At 45.6% G+C, this 25,025-nt stretch overlaps 1 protein-coding gene across 2 annotated transcripts in view; it reads left to right on the top strand.

The window, feature by feature from the left end:
* The window catches only part of CPAMD8 (C3 and PZP like alpha-2-macroglobulin domain containing 8), a 1,947,746-nt gene that overhangs the window by 1,459,128 nt on the left and 463,593 nt on the right, over positions 1-25,025 (top strand). For both annotated transcript variants that reach the window (XM_069649211.1, XM_069649210.1), the window contains exon 28: positions 12,480-12,636. In XM_069649211.1, the coding sequence (XP_069505312.1) occupies positions 12,480-12,636 (157 nt within the window). The remainder of the gene's footprint in view (positions 1-12,479; positions 12,637-25,025) is intronic.

Here is a 25,025-nt window from a genome sequence, read left to right as displayed (position 1 = left end):
CTGACTAGGCTTTCAAGGATGAGTAAGTTTGAGTGGGGATGATGGAGGCAGGAACTCAGTCGGGGAAGATCAGAGCCACTGCACCACCAGGCTGTGAGGGCCTTGGATTGGACAGGATCTTGCAGCCCTCAGGGAGAAGAGTGTCAAAAGCAGTGACAGAGCTGGCCTTGAACCACATCTCAGTGAAAACAAGGACGCCAAGTTCTTCAAGGAGGTGACAGATGTCAGAGGAGTATTTGATAGCATCGCGAGAATTGAGGGTAGCTAAGTGTAGCTGGTTGCCCCCTTTAAAAGATTTGTGAGGGGGGGCACAGTGGTGGGATGCCACCACTGGGGGGAAAGGAAGGATGAGTTATGGACGGGTGGCAGGAGGGGGGAAGGGGAGTTGAAGAGAGATGGAAGTCGCTTGTCAAGAAGGAGGAGGTTGGGCTGAGAGCCCTGGGCCATGATAGTCCCATTGTGATAGACATTAATGGTGCATTTGGAAGATGCGAAGTGAGCCAAGAGCACTTCCCATCTGGTGCCACCAGTAATGGGTGAGGAGGAGAAAGGGTCAGGATCCGAAAGCAACAGCCTTTCCCTAGCCACCTGGGAGGAAGATATATTTAGGGAAAGAAGTGAGGAGGCCCTCAAATTCCTCACATGCTGCAAAAGCTTAACAAAAATACAAAATAAAAATACTAAAATGTTGGAAGTTCGGCACCTCATTGAAGGGGAGCTGGAAAGTCTCATCAGCACACGCATGGCCATACTACCTCTGTTGACGTTGGTGTCAGTGCTACATTTTTTGCAGCACACAGTGGGCATGTTGCATAGCTTGTCAAAACCCACTTTTTCAAGAGTGCTCAACCGTGTATTCCATGCCATCCATAACCTTAGCACACATTACACGCCCATAACCATGGAAGGCATCAATGCCATAAAAGGACAATTCAATTACATAGTAAAAATGCCCAACGCGATTGGTGCCTAGGACTTGTGTGCACATGCCCCTTTGGTACCACTGAATGCCCATGAGCAGGTTTACAGGTATTGCAAAACGCAACACACTCTCAATGTGCATATGAACTGTGACACCAATCTAATCATCACACACTGCTGTGCACATTTTCTGGGTTCATCCCATGATGACATGATCTTGCGCAACAGCACCCTTCATTTCTACATGGCCCCTCACAGAGAGCAACAGATATAGCTATTAGGTATGTGTGGCAACCTTCATGAGAAAAGACATAAGTACATGTGCAAATATGCAGCATGGATGCTGGGGTAGCTGTGTGGAGGTGCAGTCTGGCAGCAAACTCTTTTTTTCTAGCTGTGAGAAGCTAGTCTTTTTTTCCCTACCATTTGAAGGTGAAGGAGGGCTTATACCCATTCCAGCCGCAGAGCGGCCGCGGAGAGCTGCGTGGAGGCGCAGTCTGGCAGTCCGGCCAGATGGCAGCCCGGCCCGCTCTGACCAAAAATAAAGCCATTTTGATCAAACAGGATGAGAATGCTCCTGCACCATCGCATTCCACATCCACGAGTGAGACTATGAAGTGGTGTGCTCCATCAGAAGACTGGGGACGCTTACTGCGAAGTGAACGTTACACAGTGAAAGATCCATCTGAAAGACTGGACCGGAAAACATCTTCACTTCATTCAAACTCCCGTTCACCCCCACTCCCTCCCTCTTTGTTCCTTCAGAAAGTATCAGGTAAAACATTCATAAGACCTGACTCCCCGGAATCCTCAGATACTAACTTAAAACGAACAGCAGACATGCTGATAGCAAAGTATTCCCCCCCAATGCCCCTCCTGCGGACCCCTCACAGACATAACCTACCTCTGGACGAGGGTCTGGCTCGTGGCGTGCCTAGCCCTTCCGAGTGCCAGGCCCTGGCCTGCCTCGATGGCGTGTCGCACTCGGGAGAGAGCCCCTCCTTTCCAGCAGGGCGCGCAAGCTTGGAGGCTCGGGAGACCGCGGGAGGGGCGGTCGTGTGTTCCCAGGGGGCGAACGGGGACGGCTCTGTGAGGCTGAGGGAGAGCCCCCAGTCTCGGTGGTGTCAGAGTGCAGGGGTGGGGGCGGAGGAGTCCCGACTGGCGGGGGCCCGACTGGCGGTGCACAGACCTGCAGGCTCCTCCCACGGGTGGAGGCGTTGGGGACAGAGAGGGCGTGGCCTGCAGCTTGTCTTCGGTAGGACGACTTGGAGAGCATACAGGAAAATGCTCTCAACCCCTCATGGAGGAGAGGAGGGAGGGGACCACACCGAGGGGCAATCCAAAGGACCACCAGTGTATAGATCTACGAAATTCCTTGGAAACAAGCAATGTTAAAGCCCCAGAAAAAACGTTTTCGCACCAACATTTGTCTCCACTAAAATCCAACAAAGTGAAAGTGCTCAAACCCCTCCCGAACCCTACTAAGAAAATAAAGGAAACCCGAAAAGGAACTTTTGCCACACAATTCCCACCCAACCATTGACACTGAGATCCGCCCAGTAACAGCAAGGGCGGAACTACTGAGCCCGCACTTAAACCTATCAGACTCCAGAGCAAATAATCTCCTCAATACAACTATAATCAACTCTGGTGACTCTGAAGATCCGGACACAGATGACCTCAATATACTGAGAGAACACAACTGGGCAAAAGAGTGGTCCGACTCAGCATTAGACAAGCAGTTAGAAGAGCCCAACTTGAGCGAGCTGAACACCACTCAAAATCACTTATCCCCTGTGTCAAAAATAGAAAGGAATATCTACGCATCTAAACTATACAAAACCCTTGAAACTCAAAGTCCACTAAGCCATAGACAGATAAAAACCACCTCAACGATCTCATCAACACCAAATCAACGAATGGCAACGAAGATTCAATCCAGAAAATCTGGTTCATCTCAGCCTACTACAAACAACCCAATCGGCAAGTTCTTTAACAAATTGGCAAAAATTCAATCCACAAGCCAATTTGAACTATCAGACGCCTAAATACTAGAGGGGATTCCACCATCACCCCGTGAGAAATTCTGCAAAGTATCGGAAACAGAGGGGACCCCAACAAACATCTTACCTTCTACTCAAGCTCATTGGCACTTTGGCCAACCAAAAACGTCTGCTACCAAGGGAGAGATCGTTCTCTCCATAGAGCAGACAGCTCACTTGAGAGGCGAGGGGGCCCCCCTTGGAATACAAATAAAACTCGCCAAAGAAAACACGATAAAGAAGGGCTTGGAGTGGAGAAAGAGAAGACCAACCTGGGGAGGTTCACTCAAGCCATAACAACAAATGGCTTAGCTGCCATCACAAAGGGTTGCAAAGAGGCTGACCTAGCACCCGCCACCCTAAACCATAACAGCTTTATAGCCTCAAATGAAAAAGAAAAAAACCTTAGGCCGAAATTGACATTACAACACCACATAGATGACACCCCGGTGGACATATCTCGATCATCCCAGTCCACTCCATTCAAAGGCAACCGAGACAGAGAACCTTCCAAGATATCTGAAATAAAGTCACCAGGCAAAAAACTAGACATCTTCGCCATAATGTCAACGGTGACCATAGCCCTGGCACATTTCGGAAAGTTATATGAATCACTTAACGAAACTCTAAAAGACCACACATTGCTGTTAGCATCTGTAAGTTCAAAACAGACTCATCTAGAAGGCTACATAATGGCTGCAGAAGCTTGGAAGGAGAACACAAGAGACCAAGGTACAATAACAGACAAACAGCAAGCATCTAGCAACTTGCCGGCCTGTCAAAGACGAGAGGTCTTTCAGTTAAAAAAAAAATCCCTTACCATCGGCACTCAAACCGTCCAACACATCATCGCAGAAACACTCACAGAAACGGACCCATCAGTGATATCAGTCACAAACAGTCAGATACGGGTGAACCATGTCACCTCTTTAGCCACTGGCCAAACTGACAAAAAACTGCTGGTTACTCCAGCTACACTGGTACTACCAGCGGGACACTCAGGGGCACTGACCAGGAGATTGTTGGCCTAAAGCCCTAAGGAAGGGAGTCAGTGCCCGTCGAGGGATCGGCTCGAGCCCGGCCAATCCCGAGCCGCTGCAGCTGCAGCGTGAAGTCCCTCATTGGCTAGGACCACCCCGATACTCCGCCTGTAACAAAAGAAGAGAAATTACCCATGCATTTGCGCGATCTGAGTGACACCTGGCCTAGTAGGATCGTTTGTCTGTCTCCCCTAGTTCCCCCCTCCCTGCCTCGTCGCGCCTTGAAACACTTGTGTATAGGCGCGTTACAAATGCCATATCATATCATATCATATCACATCTCAGGACCTTCACATGAGAAACGCTTCGACAAGTTGCCTACAAAAGCACGAGGAGAAAAATCAAGAGAACAAATGTTTCAGTCTGAAGGGAAAATCATCTAAAGAAGAACCTACCAAACGAAGCCCAAAAAAAGGAGGCCCAGGAACTTAACACCCCAGAAGGGCGTCAACACAATCTTCAGAATACTACCCTAAACCTCGACGGAAAGTCTGATGACAAAAAAAAAAGAGACTTGAGCTGAACAAACAAAACCCAAAGCTGAACTGTGGAACAACAATTCAAAATCTTAGTCCACCATTAGAAGCAAGGACAAATGGTGCTAAATCTACTGGACAGAAGATCTCCAAAAAACAGACGGCAGTTCCAGTAATAAAAAGCTCAAAAACGCAACACACCAAGATGCAAATGTAGACCACCACAAAGTCAAAAGAAACTATGACTAAATGGATAACAATCCTGGAAAAATAAAATCAAACGTTGAAAACGTAATGTCTCAAAAAAGCGAGGAGCTCCATGAAGAACTAGGAGACAACTCGATTGATCTACTGAACATCAGCGTCTAATCTATAGAAAACCCAGAGTCAGAAATTCCACGTCCGATAGCAAAAAAAAGGAAGGTGTCATTCAGGGACGAAGATTTATCAAAGCAAACCTCGAGGTGGAATGGACCGGACCACAAACCAATGCCTCAAAAAAAACATCAAAAAATTAACGAAAGAAGCAACAAGAGCCCGTGGATTAGTCAAAAAAGGAGCACCGACTTTCTGCCCAAAAACTAAACAAAGGCCAGTTTAATAGAGAAAGCAAACATAGCGGACATCACTTACTGAGTCCAAGAAGTGGGACAACCTGGACTCCTAATGACTCAAGGCTCAACGAAAGAACGACTAACAGCGAACGAAAACATAGCGAAAATCACGCAAACAATAAGAAAACTAAAGAAAAACTTGATTCTGACAATGACAGAAGATATCGCTCTTTTACCAAAAGTGATAACATCCTGGAAGCCAAACCTTCTGACAAAAACAACAGATACCATCAAAGAACTCCCAGTGCGCCTTCATCTTTTACTCAAACAAGAGCGTCAGCTCTCTTCACCCATAAAAGTAAATCAACGAGAACACTGAAACTGGAAAAAAAAAGAAGGCTCAAGAGTGACAATCATACTAAACAGAAGAGCCACGTTGAGGTTGTTCGACAAAATTATGAATGAAGATCGTATTAGAACCACTGACATAAAGGTGGTCGAATTCGCCCATAAACGACGCACTCACAGCATTTTTTTGCATATGACATCACACTCAGTAAAGAACCTTCTGCTCTTGGCGGCCGGGGAACTTCAGAAGAGGGGCTATTCACTTCGAGAAACAAGGGCCGAAGAAAGAAGACTCGACTCATTTGACACAAAGATAAGAGAGAGAGCCAGACACAACGAGAGCTGGGACCAGCGGGGGAAAGATCCATCTAACTGTTCATCAAGTTCAATGAACCAGATACGAGAAAAACCGAAGAAAATCTGAACCCCAGGAAAAGAAGACGAAACCAGTGACGTGGAGAAAAATCTGTCTCGAAAACCGGTTGGTCCGATTTACTCGCAAACTGGTAATGGGAAGAACAGAGAAATTCTAACTCCGACACTGTTAACAAAAGGACAACAAAATGTTAACGAGAAAGAAACAAAAAGGTGGGCATGGATCCCTAGAGCGCTCGCTCATTACACAAGAAAATAACAACCAAATGGAGCACTTACAAGCTTCAATAAAGAATTAACAGCGGGGAAAATTACTCCACGAAAACTTACCATTGGTTCATAGAACACTCGAGGACATGCTCATCTTACACAGGTTGGAGAGATCAATATAGGTCTATTTGAACTCTTGAGCCTTCAAGAGACATGGCTCCAATTACCTCCTAGCATAGACGGCTTTGAGATTAATCTCTCTCCAGCACATAAAGGAACAAAGGGTCGCCCGACATCGGGCCTCCTAACAGCAGTCCGTATAGGAGGGAGCCTGCGAATAAATAGAATCTAGTGTCATTTTCTTCGGTACATCCAATAATCCCAGAATGGGATAAACACATTCGGCCACTAGCGAGTACAAACTGCGACCTTATATTACTACTGAACATTTATTGGATTCCTGTGGCGATCTCTACTAAAGACTTCATAAACAAGGTCAAAACAATTCTAACCAAAGCAACAACTAACCTCAACGTAGACCACACTCTGATCTATGGAGATTTAAATGCCATTTGTCCAGACCCAGAAAGAAGAACCACAGCGAGCTCCTTTCAAACTAACCACAGCCTACAAGCGAAGAAAAGGATGCACTTGGTCAGAACAAATGGACTCTCGTGACCTGCACAATCTTAACTCCCTGGATACAGTCTTCCCGCCAGTCGCGACTTGGGAAACTGCAGGCCACAAAAGTAGAATTGATTACATCTTCGCTTCCACTGAACTGTTTTCATTAACAGAATCATTTGAGGTAATAAAAACTACTAGAAGCAACCACAACTTACTCACAGCAACATGGCCCTCATTCAAAGAGACGCCACTAGCAATGCCATGTCGTCTGGAAACAAATGCTCAAGGAAATCGTCTAAAGCTAACAAAAGACGCAATCTGTTCCATCACGACAATTTATAACCAAAAGAAAGGACTAGAGACTGAAGAACAAAGTCCACTATACTTGGACTACCGTCCACTTCTAGTCTAGCCTAGACCTCAGAGAAAAGTTCAAGAGCACCAACCCCTACATAAATTCAACGAGGAACTGAGGGCGAGAAAAATTATTCAAAGAAAAGCCTCAAAACGTGCCAAAATGTACCCGTCTGAGAAAAACGCAACCCTCACGCCGGGCCCTGATGGAATCTCGAAAGTCCAACTAAAACAGGAGCCAGAAATGTGGGCAGATCTGATTACGGAGATCTTCAATTGATGTCTTGAAACAAGATCTCTCCCAGAAACCTGAAAAATGGCCAATATCGTCCCAATCCTTAAAAAGGGACTGAAAAGTGAACCAAAGAATTACAGACCGATAGCTCTATTGGATGTTATAGGGAAGCTATTTGGTTCACTGATTCTGGACGAATTTCAAGAATGGCAGAAAAAAGCAAAAACAGCTGACCCATTTCAATCTGGTTTTGAAAAGAACCTGGGTACATCTATGAACATCATGATGATCAGTATCTTAAAGGCAAGAGCGTTGGAAAGCCAACTAACAACATTCATAGCTTACATAGATTTGGTCCAAGTGTTTGACCGGGTAAACAGAAAAAGACTGTGGAACAAACTGGAAAAATCAAATTGCCCACCTTCCATCATTGCACCAATCAGAGCATTACACAGCGAAACTTTAACCAATAAAGACAGCAAGAGGAGTCAAGCAGGGTTGCCCTTTGGCCCCTGCACTATACAAAGCGTATATGGCCGACACTGTAGACTCGGAAAATGACACCCGTTCCTTCCCTCCTAAAATAGGAGAGTCCAAGGTGACAAGGCTCCTCTATGCCGATGACATAATTTTGTTGGATCAAACGACCATCGGCCTTCAGCGCCAGTTAGACAGCCTTTCAGCATACTTAAAAAAATGATTTGGACATCAATACAAACAAAACAAAGATTATGATCATCGAAAAATCAAAGACAACATCAAAAAGGCACCACTGGTTCATAAATTCAGAAAAATTGGAAATGGTAGAAAGCTTCACATACCTAGGGGTGAAAATCTGTCACAGCAAAATCGAAATTTCCATGCAGGAACATCTTTTTGCAAGGACAAACACTCTTGCAGCCCAAGCCTTGTTGCTGGAAAGAAAGTATGGCAAGTTCTCGCTTCTCCCAGTAATAAACTTTTTCAAGACAAAAGCTACGCCCGCAATAACCTATTGAGCAGATGCCATGCCACAACTTCCACCGGCACTATGGGGTAGACTTGAGGGCCTATTCTGGCACGAAGTACAGAAGCTGCCAAACTCGACTCCTATAGCAGTAATCAGATGCAAGCTAAGTCTGTCATCGATGAAATATGTGGTCGCGAGGTACAGCCTTCTATTTTTGGGGAAAATACTAAGAACGCCTCGTCCACAAATATTGGACATCATTTATAAGGAGATGACAAGTGAAAAGACCCAAATGATGACTGTCTGGTATAAAAATCAACTCGAACTGGCGGAAAAGGTTGGCTGTTCACAATGGGACATTGAACGAATCCCGGAAAAAATCAAGGACAGACTGAGAATTCAGGATTGGATCAAAACACTCGACAAAGCAAGCGAGTATACATCCTCATCACACGTGACATTTAACACCCAAAAAGTGGACGAGGTGAGAACTTACCGAAAGAAATCCCCAAACAAACACCTTCAAACAATCTTCTTAAGAGCTTGTCTGAACGTCCTAAAGATGAACAAAGTCTTATATTTCTGAAAACAATCAAAAAATAACATCTGCCGCTATTGCACAGCCAAACAAGACATCAAGACAGTTCGACACCCTCTTCTTCTTTGCCTAGGAACAAACAAACTAAGAACAATCTACCTCTGATCACACAGACTAAAACATCTGATATCAAACGAAGAAGTTTGGTGGAACCAGATGATGAGCGGGGATTCCACATCCTTGACCACAGCAACAGCAAAATTCCTTCACAGCCTGGATTTGGATGGAAAGGCCAAACTTCAAATCTAAGATGGAGAGGACAAAGTTGTCTAAAAACAGAGAATATGATGTCACATTATAATAATTGCATTCAGTTTGTAAAAATCGTTAACCACGATTAAACACAATAAAAAACTTTTTTTTTTTAAATGCTTGTGTTTTAAGGGGTGGCAGAGTTGAAATGCTGGTTTCCTGAAAGGTGTGATTTTCTATATACGATTACATCCACGCTCAGACACTTACCCCTATGTACAAAGGCTAGTGTCATGAATCATTTGACAGGGTACATCATTGAACACCTACTGGTCGTTGTACTATTCTCATGATACGTAATGCTGGAAATCCCCTTCTGTTATGGCTGACACCATATCACAACCCACAAACAACACAAGCACCAATCACATAGCCGAGCAAGATCCATGATTGAGAAGGTCTTTGCACTTGTGAAGGCAAGATTGCCTGCATCTGACATGGGGAGCTCTTATTTACAAATCCAAGAAGGTGGGGACATTATCATTGCATGCTACCTATTGTTTATTTTTTGCTTCAGGCGATGGGTGTTTGAGCTTTCTCAAGACTACTATCTTCCTGAAAGCGAAGAAGAGGAAGAAGGCCCATGTAGGACGGCCAAAATGGGATGAATGCAATGGTTGCATAACCAAGCAGCAATTGGTGGAGAGTTTCTTCTGAGACCCTGCACCACTGTGATCTTTCCTAAGGAATGGCCAATCAGATTAGGATTGGACAATTTGGGTGGAATCATCCCTTTCATGTGCCACAACACCCAGACGTGGGGTTCCTCTAGTGGTAAATCTGACTTTCAGAAAACCATTGATGTCAGCCAAATGTGTGCATACGTATTATTTAGAAATGGTTTTATAGTGTGGCACTGTAGTACCCAGAATTTGTCATGCAATTGATTTGCAGGGCAATGAACATTACAATTGGGATGGAAAAAAAATCTTGAGATGCACTTCCTTCCACATAAGTTTATTGGCACCACAAAATGACATGTATGCATGTACAAGCCCTACATTTTCCTCACCAATCTCCTCCACCTGCGGCACCCACAAAAATCTCCTCCACCCAACACCCCTAAAACAAACCACCCCACACAGTACCCCCACAACACACCATTTCACCCACCACTAACCCGTGACCCTTATTTGAGCTATTGTACTGGCGCTTGGGCCTTATGCCTCGACAAGGGGGGCTGAGAGGTGGGGAATGGTAGAGTCAGGATGAACAGCAGGGAGGTGTGGCAGCAGATATTCCTCTGTAGCAGACGTTGATAGGGTGGGATTGTGTGCCACAACTGTTCTCAGATGAAACATAGGGTTCTCTTGCCTCTACATTATTTCTGACTTGATCTGACATCCATGTGAGGTAACTTCAGTGGCTCCTTCGTTTGATGGCTCTCCAAAGTGAGGGATGTGACCAGTTCATTGTTGGAGGCATACCGATGGGTGTTATACTGTCCGAGTTTCTTTGCTACCCTTTGATGGGTTTCCAGATTTCTTGTAGGGCATTCAATTGTTGACAGACGTGTTCCTCATGCATATCTTGCTTGGTCCTGTGTTCCCAAGATTTGCAAATATTGCCTCATGGTGTGATTCTTGTGTGTCACCCTGTGCCACACCATGAGCGGTGCATGATGGAGTAGGGGCTCGCTCGAGATCAGTTGGCTGTGGAACATGATCTACAGTATCATTCCCACCATTGATGTTTGTGCCTGTCAGAGGTGGGGTGATCTTCTGAAGACCTAACAAGTACTGTTATCCGGGGTACCATGTGTCTGGGCTGGGTGTTGTCATCTGTGCCCAAAGACGCTACAATAACATGCATCAGTTTTATGGTGGGAAATGCACGTAGGATGTCATCAGGCACATGTATGGGTGCTGGCCAGGTGTCCATGGTCTATATATTGGAAGGGCTCTGTGAAATATTGCTTTCTCCATACTTTTTTTCCATTCCCTGATGTTGCTTTGTCCGTCGGTAGACAAGTGTTTATAAACACTACCCCATCCCCTCAGGTGATAGGAAGCTCTACCATAATGTTGCAGTAGCTTGAAGGTCCTGAAGGTAGGACAGTGACAGGGCTCAACATTTCTGAAATACTGCATGAGGTATGTTAGTAAAGCTTAAAATGAAGAATACAATGGAAAGGCATGAGCTAGTAAGGTAGATATGGGTAGCATAAAGCTTTCTGAAAACCCTTTTATAAATCTTAGTGGTTGAACAAAATACATACCTTGGAGTGGCAGCTAAGGTGAGAACCATATCCATTTTGTATAACATAACAGTGGTTCACATTATGTGTATTAAGCTTGAAAAAGGTATTTCAATGTTGATTTTGCTCCAAGTCTCTGATCCACTGGCTGTGGGCCTCATTACACGGTAGGCGGTGAGCCATGGCGCTAATAGCGCCATGGCTCTTACCGGTAAAATACCAGCACCGCCTTGGCGGAAAGGGGATTTACCGCCCCATTCCAAGGTTGGAGGGGCGGTGAATCCCCCTTCCACCATTGCCCTTCCCCATTCCCATTTCTGCCCCATAGGGCTCTATGGGAATGGGGAAGGCGCTAATTACGGCACCGCAATTTTGCGGTGCCGTAATTAGCTCCGAGGTCCCTTAGCGGGTTGGATTTTAACGCCTGCAAAAAGCAGGCGTTAAATCCCCCAACCCGCAAAGGGACCTCGTAGTAAGGCGGTAAGGATTTACCGGTACCGGTATTTTACCAGTACCGGTAAATCCCTACCGCCATCCGTGTATAGTCATGAAGCTGTCATATGAAATATTATGCACATTATCTTGAATGACATTATACGAGCATCCACTTAAAGTAAATGTTCAATGCTTCCGGGCCCAACTATGTGGTTCTTAACGTTCTCCATTTTCCTATTTTCTTTATATTGTCTTCTTTTTTAGTTGCTTAGTACTATGATAAAATGATACTTGAAGGTGATGGCTAAGATAATGTCCTATTAAACAGAGGTATTATCTGTGCACAACTATCGAGTACTTTATCCAGTTTAGCAATAGCTAGATAATGTCTGCAGGACAAAAAGAATTATAACAAACAACAAATGTTTCTGACCTAAAGACAATGCCTGCCTTCTCTATGTACATATAGAAATATAGTATTCAGCTCTAATTGCTAATTAGAAACATTCTCCCTAGGAACGAAGATAGGACGATATTGTGTGGCAATGTTAAACAAATGTTGTGAATAACGAAATGTGTTGCATATTTAAATTCTTATCAATAAGAGATTTTAAAAAAGATGTGTCCCTGCTATTTTACCAAGACCATAGTGCCTGGCACTTTTATGCTCGCGATCAAATGGAATACATCCTACTTGCTGAGTGTTTCTTCAAGGAATCAAGAGAGATGCCTTGGTAACTCAATTATACAAGGCTAGTAAGGTCAATTGAAAGCAATTATTTCGAGACCACTTGGCATTTTAGATCATTCTTCTCTGCCTTCTAAGACTAGCTGTGTAATCATATTCTTCCTGGATTATTTTCTAGGTTGACAGCCTTCGTTCTAAAGTCATTTGCACAGTCCCAAGCTTTCATCTTCATCGATTCCAAGGAGCTGCTAGCAGCAAAGGACTGGATCATACAGCTTCAAAAAGGAGATGGTTCTTTCCCCGCAGTCGGCAGGATATTGAACAAGGATATTCAGGTGAGCACCATGGTCTGTGTAATGGAGTGAGGGCACCAAGCCAAGCAAGGTTGTTTGAATGCTTACTCTGAAATCGGCATGTGCTTGTGCATCAGCTGAAAGCCATATTGTGTTGAATTAGGAGACTACTTTCTCTGAAATATCTTTGACAGTGGGTGGCTATGTCTTTCATGCTACGTTCCGGAAGGCCATTCTATTCTCTTCTGCTTTCAAATACTTTTGGAGCATATGCCCGTGGTTAATAGATGCATGAGAGGCAAAGATGGCTGCTGCCCTTTTGTCACAATAGAATGTGCAGTGGGATATGCGATCTTCGGTGCTTTCTAACCAAACAAAAATGTAAAAACATCTAAACCACGTAATTGATCTACTTCACAATATAAGTGCACGAAATAGCTCAGTTAATTGATGCATGCGGCAGCGATTTATATAAAGCCTGATGGTCACGGGATTGCACCCCAACAGGGCACGTTCCTCATTTCACCATTTCAAGGCAAATTAATTCAATATGACAGCATTGTGACACTAACACCTCTGTGTTGAGTACTCTATTGCTGCAACATTGGTACCAAACACTATACCAAATATAATTATTAATTGTGAGTACAGATGAGCGTTCTCCAATCAGCATGGTGGATGAAAACTTGGTCTATCATACTGAAAATAGGAAAAACTACTTTCTAATTAAAGGGACTTTGACACAGTTTTCCTTGAAAATTCTACTGTCTTTTGGAATAGCAATCAACACAGATAAAAAAAAACACGATTTCCTGCATCACATCTTGATGTGCCTACTTTCCTCCTTATTTCTAACAGTCAAGGGGTGCCCACTACTGTAGTAGGGTACCGCAAACAAAAACGATCTCCTGTTACCATAGAAGAAGCACAAAAAGTTATCAGCACTGTCAAAGTAGGGATACAAGACAGCATAAAGATTCCATGGAATTATTTTATTATTATCATCATTGGCGTATTTATTGAGCGCGGAACAAGCTCCGGGAAGCAACAGAGTGCCTTACACGTAATAGTGGGAAATACACAGTGAGGGAGGCAGTGATACAAGGGAGCAGGGAGCTAATTATGGGGGAGGGCAGTTAATTCAGCAGCAAGAGATTTACAAGCAACCAGGGGAGGAAACAGGTAGGGGGGCACCCAGTCTTAGGTTAGGTGGGGAGTTTTTCAACAACCTGATGCATTTTAGGAGATACTGGGCCTCATTACAGGTCTGGCGGTAACCCTGTTGGTGCTACCAGCGGGTTCCCGCTGGACCCGTAAATAAAAACCAGCTCCTGACTTCCCGGTGTCAGTGACAAGTCAGATGCCGGTAATTACCACTGTAGCACACCCCCTCTATCATTTTTGGACATTTCCAAACACGTATCATCCCCTCCCCATCTTGACCTAGTACTGTGAAGAAGAAGAGACGACAGTAGTAGTAGTAAAGATTACCAGTATAAAACACCTTACGACACAGAATAAAGACTACGACCAATCACCCTCATGCTGTCCCGCTAATTAGATCAGGCAGGGTCAGGCACTTAATTGTAATTGTAAACACCTGACCCCTATTACCTCTCCCCACATGGTTAAAAGGCGGAGCACAAGACCACACTCTGAGCGAGGCAAAGCACACAAGGAAGCATCAGTTCCAAGGCGGCAGTTTAATACAAGGCGAAAGATAGAAAAACAGAAGGGGATCGCAAGGATGGAAGTGCCTTGGACTCTTTCAACGAGAGACTGTTACTTTTATGAATCTTCGAGAATAGAAACCGTAAGACCAGGAAACAAGGCTGAAGAATCCTGCATTGTATATTGGAGGTACTCGGAGCTCTCCCGTGTCAATAGCTAAGGTAGGGAGAATCACTTGCTGCTGTGGTATTGTCCTTGGCAAGCGCCAGTGAAGTCAGCACAGGCAGTGAGTTGGGGAGACTGAAACCAAACTGGTCTGTGTTGAAGCCAAGGTTGTAAGCGGCAACGTTGTGTAGTGAAAACTGAAGCAAATATTGTATGAAGTGTATGTTATAATCAATGCAAATAAAATGTAACAACAGATGAGTGATTTAACTTTGAAGCCAAGATACGATAACTTAGACAAGAGTGGTCCGGCACTGCGTGCGTGCCCATTCGAAAGTCTCTGTAAGGTATCCAACTGAAAGAGTAACAAAGAATTGTGAATTGAAGTGGTCCTGACTTGGGTCAAGTATAATTTATTTATTTGGCATTTTTAAAGCGCTCACACAGTCCGCGGGCATGGAGGCGCTGTTACAGGATTTGTTTGTTATTTGTTTAGTTGCGTAATTGTTTTTTTTGTCTTAATTGCATATTTATAACGTGCTTAAACACCCAGAGGTTTCTAAGCGCGGACCCACGGATCGAACCTGTGTTGCTTCATGTTGTCTTGCTTCCAAGGCACGCACGTTGCCGCTGAGCTAACCTACTGGGATAATCCTGCAGTGTATCACCTTTCTTACTTACCTGTAATATTTGTGTTACAATTGGAAGTTTGCTTGAATGACTGGTGTCAGTGGGTTTACCCTTACAACTTTTAGTAATTTTTACTCTCAGGCTGTTAATTCAGCCTCAGTAATGCACAGCAGGGCCACCATTTTATTAAAATGGTGGACTCCTTCTTTTTTCACCATTTCTGTTTGCTTGTAGTTTCTGAGGTCTTCCCCTACGATTCTAGGTGGGAACAACCTCAGTGGAAGTGTTGCCTTTGGCAGGACTCCTTTGTATTCCCTGTCAAGGCTCCGGAGTGTCTGGGAAGGCAGGAAGCGAGGGAGGAGTCCAAAACTCGGCAGCCCGTTGTCTTTCGCCTTGCCTGAAAGGCGCACAGTTTCAAAGTCCTGATGGACAGTCGAACCACCCCTTTCTGTAAAAAGCAGGGAGAGATTGCAGAAGTTGTGCTGTAGTTCCTGTTAAATACTCAGATCCTGGAAGCTGCTGTCAAGTCGATCACTGGAGCTGAAACCAAAGAGGAAGATGAAGAAACGACGGCCGTAGTCATTTCCTGCAACCGGAGAGCCTGCTGTGTAACTAGAGCCCGCTGTTACCCGTCCTTCCAATTGACCTGGTGATCACGAAAACTATGACCTAACCCAAAGCTGGGTGAGTTCCACTAGACCCAGGAAGACCTGCATTTTGAGCCATCCCACGTCATGCTGCGACCTTGCAGGGCTGCAATACCCCAATACCCTTCTACCCTGGGACCTCGGGCCATTGTGCAGTGCATGGTCTTCTGAATTCCAAACCGAGCTCAAACTTTGGTGGACTCCTCCTGGCTCTACTGAAACACAAATTAAGTCATTGAAGTCCCCTCACCATAGTGCTGACCCAGATTAGCGACGGGAGTCCAAGCAGCGATTTTCAGTCTTCTGGCTCCTGAAAAGAGCACCAAAACCACACAGCCGCATCCAGCCGCAAAGAGACTCTTGCCTGGAGCCTTATCCCTGGATCCCTGCTGCAAAATCCATTGCAAAGCCCTGTCTTCCGTCTTCATGACAAAGGAATCCATCAACCAGGTTTTTGGCTGCAGATCCTGACGTCTTCCTGCTGCAACTCTTCTTCTGTGCTGAGGTACTGTGTTGGCTGAGGCATTTACTTGCTGTAAGCCTGTGTGATTCCTGTGTAGCTTTGGGGTGTTTCTTGTGCTTGGGAGGCCTCTCATTCAGTTCACCCAGGCCCACTGCTAGAACCCACCTAAGGTGTCTTCACCGACGTCCCTGAACCCTAACTAACTCTAAAGTGAAATACCTAATTGTTTGAAAAGACCTCCTCAGGAACTCTGACTTTTCCTGCAACTGATCCCTATCTCACCCTGCCTGCTGCTGGCATCTAGGCCACTAGGCTCCCTCTTCTGCCTCTGACAGAACTCATGCAATAGACTAGGGAAGGGCTGGAAAAGAAAAGGATTCTGCCTTCAAAAGTACAACAAGTGTTTAAAAGTTATTTACTTGTGAAAGAGTTGTTTGGTAACTGCCCATCTGAAAGTGAGCAGTTACACAAGTACTTACTTACCTTGAATGTGTTTTGCCATTCTGAAATGTATATGTAAGGTTATTTTACTCACCTGTGAATTGGTTGTGCCTCTTTCAGGTAATGCTGTTAGCTTAACGATTTCTTTCAGAATATTAGTGTATATGTTTACCAACTGGGTCTTGCTTCCCGTGACCTGCTGTATAGCCTGTCTAGAATAAGTCTGACTTGGGTTTTTCTTACCTTGAATAGCTGTGTGCAATTCTTAATAAGTGTATTGTAGGTTTTACTTACCTTTGACTGCCTTGTGCCATCCTAAACAAAGTTAAAGAGTTATTGCTTACCTTAGTTTGTGTTTTGATGCCAACGTTACATAATCTATATGAAAGTGGTTTAGGTCAAGATATCAATGCAGTTTGCAACTTTCCTCCCATTATAGGTAGTACTCCTGTTCTGTGGGTCGCCTATGCGGACGACACTCTTATCATGGATCGCACACCTATTGGACTGTAAAGATCCCTGACTGCACTGGCCAGATATGCCCTAGAGAATCGCCGGAAAATTAATGGTACTAAAACCAAAATAAAGATCTTTGGGGATAAAATAAAAACTTGGATTCCATCTTGGAATATTAATGACATTAAGCTTTAAGTGGTGGATAAATATAACTATTCCTTATGAAAAATTCGCCCTATAAAGATTTTTACTGTAATAGTGTGTGCTTGAAAGTTTGAAATGAGTGTTATTTGCTAAGAAAGCTTATCCGTAAGAGAGGGGGCAATAGTATCGAGGGTCTAATTATGTATATACAAAAAGTGTAGTTCCGAGTATATTGTATGGCTTGACTCTTTTATAAGAAAATATGCTGATTTGAATATAAAAGCTTGAAACAGTTATACTACATTCAATATTGGGGTTACCACAAACAGTACCTATGGCCGCAACCCGATTGGAACTAGGGCATCCCATTGATACGGTCGCTTTGACTGATTCAAAAATGTAATCTTTATTTTGCTATGGTTTTATCTACCGCCAATGACAATACAATTTATAGGTTATTGGCAGTGCAATTTGCTAAAGGAACTAAAAACGTTTTCTTAAAAGATCTTTATGATATAGTTAACAAATTTACCTTGTAGTTGAACATTGAACTAGAAAATGTAATGCTTAATCCCAATAGAACAGCCTTAATGAAAAAGAAATCTAGAGACGAGGATTGCTCTGAAAATGTGGACTATTTGTGTAATTTAATAATATACTAGTAATATAGTACGCAAATCTTTAAACAAAGAGTACCTCGTACTTATCTGACGAGAATTTCTTCTACCAAAGTGAAAGGATTTATAATATACTTACAATTTAACATCTTGCCTACATATGAACATACAGGGAGATGGAAGAAGGTACCATGTGAAGATAGATTGTGTCGCTTATGCGAAACTGATGTGGAATCTGCCTGTCATGTTTTAACTCTGTGTGGCCAGCTGAAAAGTCAATATATAGAATGTTACATTCGTTTTGGCACAGACATTTCATATATTGAATGTTACCAATTTTGGGCAACAATTATTAGTGCTGAGTCCACTGTTCTAACGGGTGCAGTACATCATGTGTGGAAAAAGGTTTGCATTTTGATACCTTCTGTTATTGAGAATTGATGATTAAAGTTCTTTTTTATATACTTTACATTGTATTATATGCACTCATTCTATTTATGTATTGGAGGCCTATTAATGATTGGACTGTATATTTCTTTCGAAGGGATTGTGTCCTCCGACGTATTCATCATCTTAGATATATATCCTTCCAGCTCTGCTGGCCTCGGAAAAAATTTTCCCAAGAGGGCGCTGCGCGTCGACGTCCCTCGAGTCGATGACCCTCGACAGCCGCCGTATCGACGCTCGACGTCATCCTGCCTATAAAGGCCGCGCGCAGCGTCCGTTGTTCAGTTCCGTTTTTCCGCGCTAACTCGGTGCCTCGGAATACCGTTGCTCAGTTCTTAGTACTATTTACTTCAAGTTATTCGAATCGTACTCGATGGCTTCCTCGTCGGAACCGACAACCCCTCGATCCGGCTTCAAAAAATGTCGAGATTGTGGAAAAAAGATGTCGTTGACCGATCCTCACAGAAATTGTCTGTGGTGCTTGGGAGCCGAACACCATTGTTCGGAGTGCGAGGACTGTATGTCCATGACAGCTAAGGCCCTGAAGGAGCGTAGGGGGAAGCTGGAGAAAGGTAAGACTTTTAAAGCTTCTTCTTCTTCGACGAAGTCGAGACATTCGTCTCCTCGTCACCATTCACGCTCCAGATCTCGGAGTGAGTCTCATCACTCCTCGAGATCGAAACACTCGAAGAGGAAACGTCGAAGATCTCCTTCTCCGTCTTCCTCTTCCTCTGTTTCGCCAAAAAGAATCCCTTGCCCCACGAAACATAGTTCCCGGGCTGAATGGGAGGAATTCAGAAAAAACATGATGAGCGTCTTCGAGAAAGCGGCCTCGACCCCCTCGAAGACTGCCGAGAGCGATGCTCTGGTCGAAAGACCCAAAGGTCAAAAACGCCGCGAGTCGCAGTACCCGGCGAAAGAAACCTCTCGAGCGCGTCTCGAACCCTCGAGTAGGACTATGGCCTCCAAACCTTCCTAGAAGGTTCCGTCGACGCCGTCGACGAAGGTTCCGTCGACGTCGAGGTCTTCGACGCCGTTGTCGAAGGGACCTTCGACACACAGGTCTGTCGACTCGACGCCGGCCTCGACACCGGCGTCGACGCCGAGAAAAGTCACGATGACCACACATCCAGTGACGATTACCAGGCCCTCGACGTCGATGGCGTCGATATTGTCGAGTAAAATTCCAATTCTGTCGAGGTCCTCGAGGCCTCCACCTCTGTTTTCGACGCCACGCTCGAAGCCTTCGACGTCGGCGTCGACGACATCGACGCTTTCGAGGCCAATAATGACAAGTTCAGCACCCTCTGCCTTGGAAATGGGATTTACTCCCTTTATTAGTTCAGAACAATTGAGAACTATATCCTCAATTTTAGAAGAGGGTGATTTGTCAGAACAAGATGAGTTACAGGGACCTGTAACCCCAGTTAGAGAAGAATTTTCCTCTGAAGAGCGCAGATTAAAGGATCTTCATGATTCTTTACATGAGGCAAGTGGTTTAGACACTTCCCCTGAGGTGGATTTTGCTAAACCAGAACCGGGGGAGCATGCTGAAACCCCCTACAGAGTCTTAATGGCCAGAATTACAGAGTTCATGGGGTGGTCTACACCTTCACAATCTTTCCAGCAAGATGACCTCACAGATATTCTTGACAAAGGCCCACAAGAGGATCCAGTGGTGCCTTTTTATAAAGCTCTTCAGAGAAAGATCATGACAAACTGGGAAACCCCAGATGTAATACCAGCAGTAAATAAAAAACTGTCTGCAAAGTACAGGGTATCTTCCACAGACCCAGAGTTCTTATCCAAACATCCATCCCCAGAAAGTCTGGTGGTACAAGCAGCATCCTCTACCGACGTCAAGACGGCTTATCCTACTGTCCCACAGGACAGGGACGATAAAAAATATGATGCTATGGCTAAGAAAGTCTTTTCAGCATGTAGCATGGCGTTAAAGTCTGTTAATGCTACTTGCACCCTTGCTAGGTTCAGCCATACACTTTGGGAGTGTGCTTCTACAGCGGCTGACTGCATCCCGGAGGGAGAAGAAAGGAATGCGTTCCTGCATATTATACAGGACGGTAAAGACGCTATGTGCGAATCCCTCCAGACGGGCATTGATTCGGCTGACAGTATCAGCAGAGCAATGGCGGCAAGTACATCAACCAGGCGGTTCGCTTGGTTGAGAAAGTCGGGTTTTGCCCCAGATGTGCAAGCCAGGCTCTTGAACATGCCATTTGATGGCTCTTCTTTGTTCGGGAAAAAGGCGGATGACAGTTTAGAGAAACTGCAAACTTCAAAAGCAGCAGCAAAATCCCTAGGAGCTGCAATCCGTCAGACTCCTTTTCGTCCCACAGGAACCTCTGCGAGGGGCAAGTCCTTTCGCTTCTACTCCTCATTCGGAAGAGGTAGAGGACGACCGGCTCAAAGGGGTCAAAGAAGAACTACCCGAGGTGGACGGGGTAGATATTCTAAAGCCGCAGCAACAGCAGGTGCCTCTTTACCATCGGCATCTACATCAGCCGCCCCAAAACCACTCTGAGGACTTCCCTCACAGGACACCTGTAGGAGGCAGGTTGACTCAACATCTGACGGAATGGCAGGCTATCACGTCAGATGCTTGGGCATTGGAAACAGTTGCCCAAGGTTACTGCCTACCTTTCCTACGTATACCTCAGAGTCATCCACCGGGGATCAGCTCTCAGAAAGCTCCAGATCCGCTCCTCTTGCAGGAAATTATAGACCTGCTAGAGAAAGGTGCCATAGAACCGGTACCTGTAGCGGAGAGGAACAAGGGCTGGTACTCCCCTTACTTTCTCATTCCAAAGAAAGACGGAGGACTGAGATCCATCTTGGACTTGCGAGAATTGAACAAATTCCTCAGGAAAGACAAATTCAAGATGGTCACTCTTTCTCAGATCCTCCAGGCCCTTCAGTTTCAGGACTGGTTGGTATCTCTGGACCTTCAGGACGCTTATTTCCATGTGCCTATCCATCTCAAACACAGGAAATACCTGAGGTTCACAATTGGCAACTCTCACTATCAATTTCGAGTACTGCCTTTTGGGCTGACCTCCGCCCCGAGGGTCTTCACCAAGTTAATGTCGGTAGTGGCGGCAAGTCTAAGGAGGGAAGGGATTCACGTCTACCCCTACCTGGACGATTGGCTAATCAGGGCTGTCTCTCCGGAGCAAGCTCAGATCCAGCTAAATCACGTATGCTACTCCCTTCACAAACTGGGCTTCTCCCTCAATTTAAAGAAGTCTCAAATGATACCATCGCAGAGACTCCAGTTCATAGGAGCGATCCTGGATACTTCCCTGGGAAAAGCCTCGCCACCAGAGGTGAGGGCTCAAGATATTCTACAGATGGTTACCAAGTTCCAACTTGCCCAACGTCTCCCAGCTTTCGACTTTTTGAGGTTGCTAGGCCTCATGGCGTCCTGCATTTTCCTTGTGCCAGAGGCTCGTCTGAGAATGAGATCCCTCCAGTGGACACTGAGGACTCAGTGGTCTCAATTCTCAGGGAGAATGACAGATCTTCTTCAGGTTCCCGGCAGGATGGCTCGAGACCTTCAGTGGTGGGCCTGTCAGGAGAACATTCTGAAAGGAGAACAGTTTTGGCAACCCTGGCCGGAGATAACAGTAGTCACGGATGCCTCACTCACGGGGTGGGGAGCCCACGCCAACGACTTGACCATCAGCGGTCGTTGGTCTCCATCGGAGTCCAGACTACACATCAACCTGTTAGAGCTGAGAGCCATCAAACTTGCGTTAAAGGCTTTCCTGCCAGTTGTACAAGGGAAGAACGTCCTGATAATGACGGACAACACGGTGGCCATGCATTACCTCAACAAAAGAGGAGGCGTAGGATCACTACCCCTGTGCAGAGAGGCGATGCAGCTCTGGTTTTGGGCAATCCAAGAAGGAATCTCTCTATCGGCAGTTCACCTAGCCGGAGAGAAGAACTTGACAGCGGACGCTCTGAGCAGGCAGAGCACAGTCTCCCACGAGTGGGAACTAGCTCAGGAAGTCCTTCACGAGATCTTCGCCCTTTGGGGAACCCCTCAGGTAGATCTGTTCGCCACCAGCCTAAACAGGAAATGCGACATGTTCTGCTCAAGGGAATTTCCTCCGAGAGGAGCTCTGGGAGACACGTTCATAGTGGACTGGGAGTTTCCGCTTCTGTACGCGTTCCCACCGGTCCCTGTCATTCCTCAAATGATCAGGAGGTTGAGAAGATTCCGGCGAACCATGATCCTAATTGCCCCGGATTGGGCCAGGAGAACGTGGTACCCGGACCTTCTAGACTTGTCCATCTGCCCTCCATTTCGACTTCCTCTCAGAGAGAACCTACTCTCACAGAAGGGAGGTCAGGTTCTCCGTCCAGACATCAAAACCCTCAACCTTCACGCTTGGCTTCTGAACGGATGAGGTACAAGGATTGGGACCTCCCTGATGATGTTATGGAGGTGTTGCTTTCGGCAAGGAGGCCAGCAACAAAGTCTTTATACCGCTGCCGTTGGAACAGATTTTGCAGCTGGTGTAGAGAACAGAATATCGACCCATTTTCATGTGGTACACCAATGGTTTTGTCCTTCCTACTATATTTGGCAAATTCAGGCCTTTAAGTTGGCACAATTAAGGGCTATCTCGCAGCGCTATCTATCTTTAAGCGTACTGCGGAGGAACCATCCTATTTCAAATTACCCTTGGTAATACAGTTTCTAAAGGGGTTAACCAATGTTTATCCCCCAAGACCATTCCAAGTTCCCCTATGGGATTTAAACTTAGTATTAACTTTCCTGATGGGGACACCTTTCGAACCACTCCATTCTTGTTCGTTAAGATTTCTTACCCTTAAGACTGTTTTATTAATAGCACTTACATCTGCTAGAAGGGTGAGCGAATTACAAGCTCTTTCTTGTAAACCCCCTCATACAATCTTTCACAAAGACAAAGTTGTCCTACAAGTGAAGCCTAATTTCCTCCCAAAAGTAGTCTCTGAATTCCATATCTCTCAGAAGATTATCCTACCATCTTTCTATCCTCCTCCTCACCCTGGGAAAGAGGAAGAGAGGTTACACAGACTAGACCCTAGAAGGGTTCTAAGTTTTTACATTAGTAGACTAGCCAGGATAAGACAGGCAGACCAGCTGTTTGTAGGCTACGCAGGTCACAAGCTGGGATTACCAATAACTAAGCAGACCATTTCCAGATGGATCATTCTAGCCATTCTGGAATGTTATAAACTGGCAGGGAAAGAGCCCCCTCAAAACCTTAGGGCTCATTCGACCAGAGGTATTGCAGCTTCATCGGCCCTCAAAAGAGGCGTGCCGATTAAAGACATATGTGCGGCCGCTACATGGTCGTCTGTCCATACCTTTACACGTTTTTACAATCTGGATTCCTCCTCTAGTCAAGAGACTAGGTTTGGAAGGGCTGTACTACATTCTATTCACCAATAGAAGACAGCGTGAAGTCAGTACTCCCTCCTCCGAATATAGAATACTGCTATGGGAGCCTATCTAAGATGAGGAATACGTCGGAGGACACAATCCCTTCGAAGAACAAGTTACTTCTTACCTTGTAACGTTCTTTCGACGGGATGTTCCTCCGACGTATTCCTCATCGACCCTCCCATCCATCCCCGCAGTTTTACTTCCCTTGTTGTTGCAGCTTACGCTCCTTCAGGGTGATTAGTCTAGTCCAAACAGTAATACTGTGGGCTACAAAACGGAACTGAGCAACGGACGCTGCGCGCGGCCTTTATAGGCAGGATGACGTCGAGCGTCGATACGGCGGCTGTCGAGGGTCATCGACTCGAGGGACGTCGACGCGAGCGCCCTCTTGGGAAAAAAATTTCCGAGGCCAGCAGAGCTGGAAGGATATATATCTAAGATGAGGAATACGTCGGAGGAACATCCCGTCGAAAGAACGTTACAAGGTAAGAAGTAACTTGTTCTTCTCCAGCATGGGGTCTGGCATGGATTTACATGCTCATGACTCATCCCCGTCGTCAGGCCGGGAATCCTCGGTAAAGAAAAAAACAGTATCAGTTTCGTTTTTGATCTGTCTTTCTCAGTAGTAACCAATCACTGGTTTCTGGGTCATACTGCCCCCAGCCAATGACTGCCCTCTCCCTAAGCCCCGCCTCTGGCAGCCATCCTCAGATTTGTACAGCACGCTCAAGTTTTGGGAGTCCTCGTGTTTAGCTCTCGAGCTTTTGCTGCGTTTTTGCGCTTTTTCAAAGAGAATTTCTCATTTTTCGGTCAAATAGAGCCTCAAGCTCCACCATCTCTACATCCGATTAACGGGAATCCGTGTCGGATTTTTTCTACGCCCCTCAAGGGTGAAGATTTCGTCGAGTTATGCTTCTTGGAGGATTCCAGAAGTTTCTGCGGCCTACCCGAACATGGCCCAGGAGAAAGGAAGCTTGATGCCCGGAAAGCTGTTCAGGGTTTGTCCTGGATGCCAGCTGCAGAATGTGTTCAAGGAGGACGAGCATTCGAAATGTCTCTACTGCCTTCATGAGGACAAAACGCACATGGAGAAGGACTGTGCGTTTTGCAGGAACATGTCGGAATGGACCATCAGGGACCGACACCTTCGTCTCTCCAACTGGCTGGAAGGAAAGAGCCCGTCAGGTGAGAAGAAGCAGAAGTCCGAGCGGTCTTCTAAGTCCTGTGAGGGCGCCCCAGCGACGGGGGCCCAACAGAAGGCAAAGCACCGCGAGTCCACTGGCAACGGG

Source organism: Ambystoma mexicanum, chromosome 1p, assembly GCF_040938575.1.
Source record: "Ambystoma mexicanum isolate Mex_15411 chromosome 1p, UKY_AmexF1_1, whole genome shotgun sequence".
Lineage (NCBI taxonomy): Eukaryota > Metazoa > Chordata > Amphibia > Caudata > Ambystomatidae > Ambystoma > Ambystoma mexicanum.
Note: the sequence above shows the minus strand (reverse complement) of the source record. Positions and strands in the feature narration are given on the sequence as shown.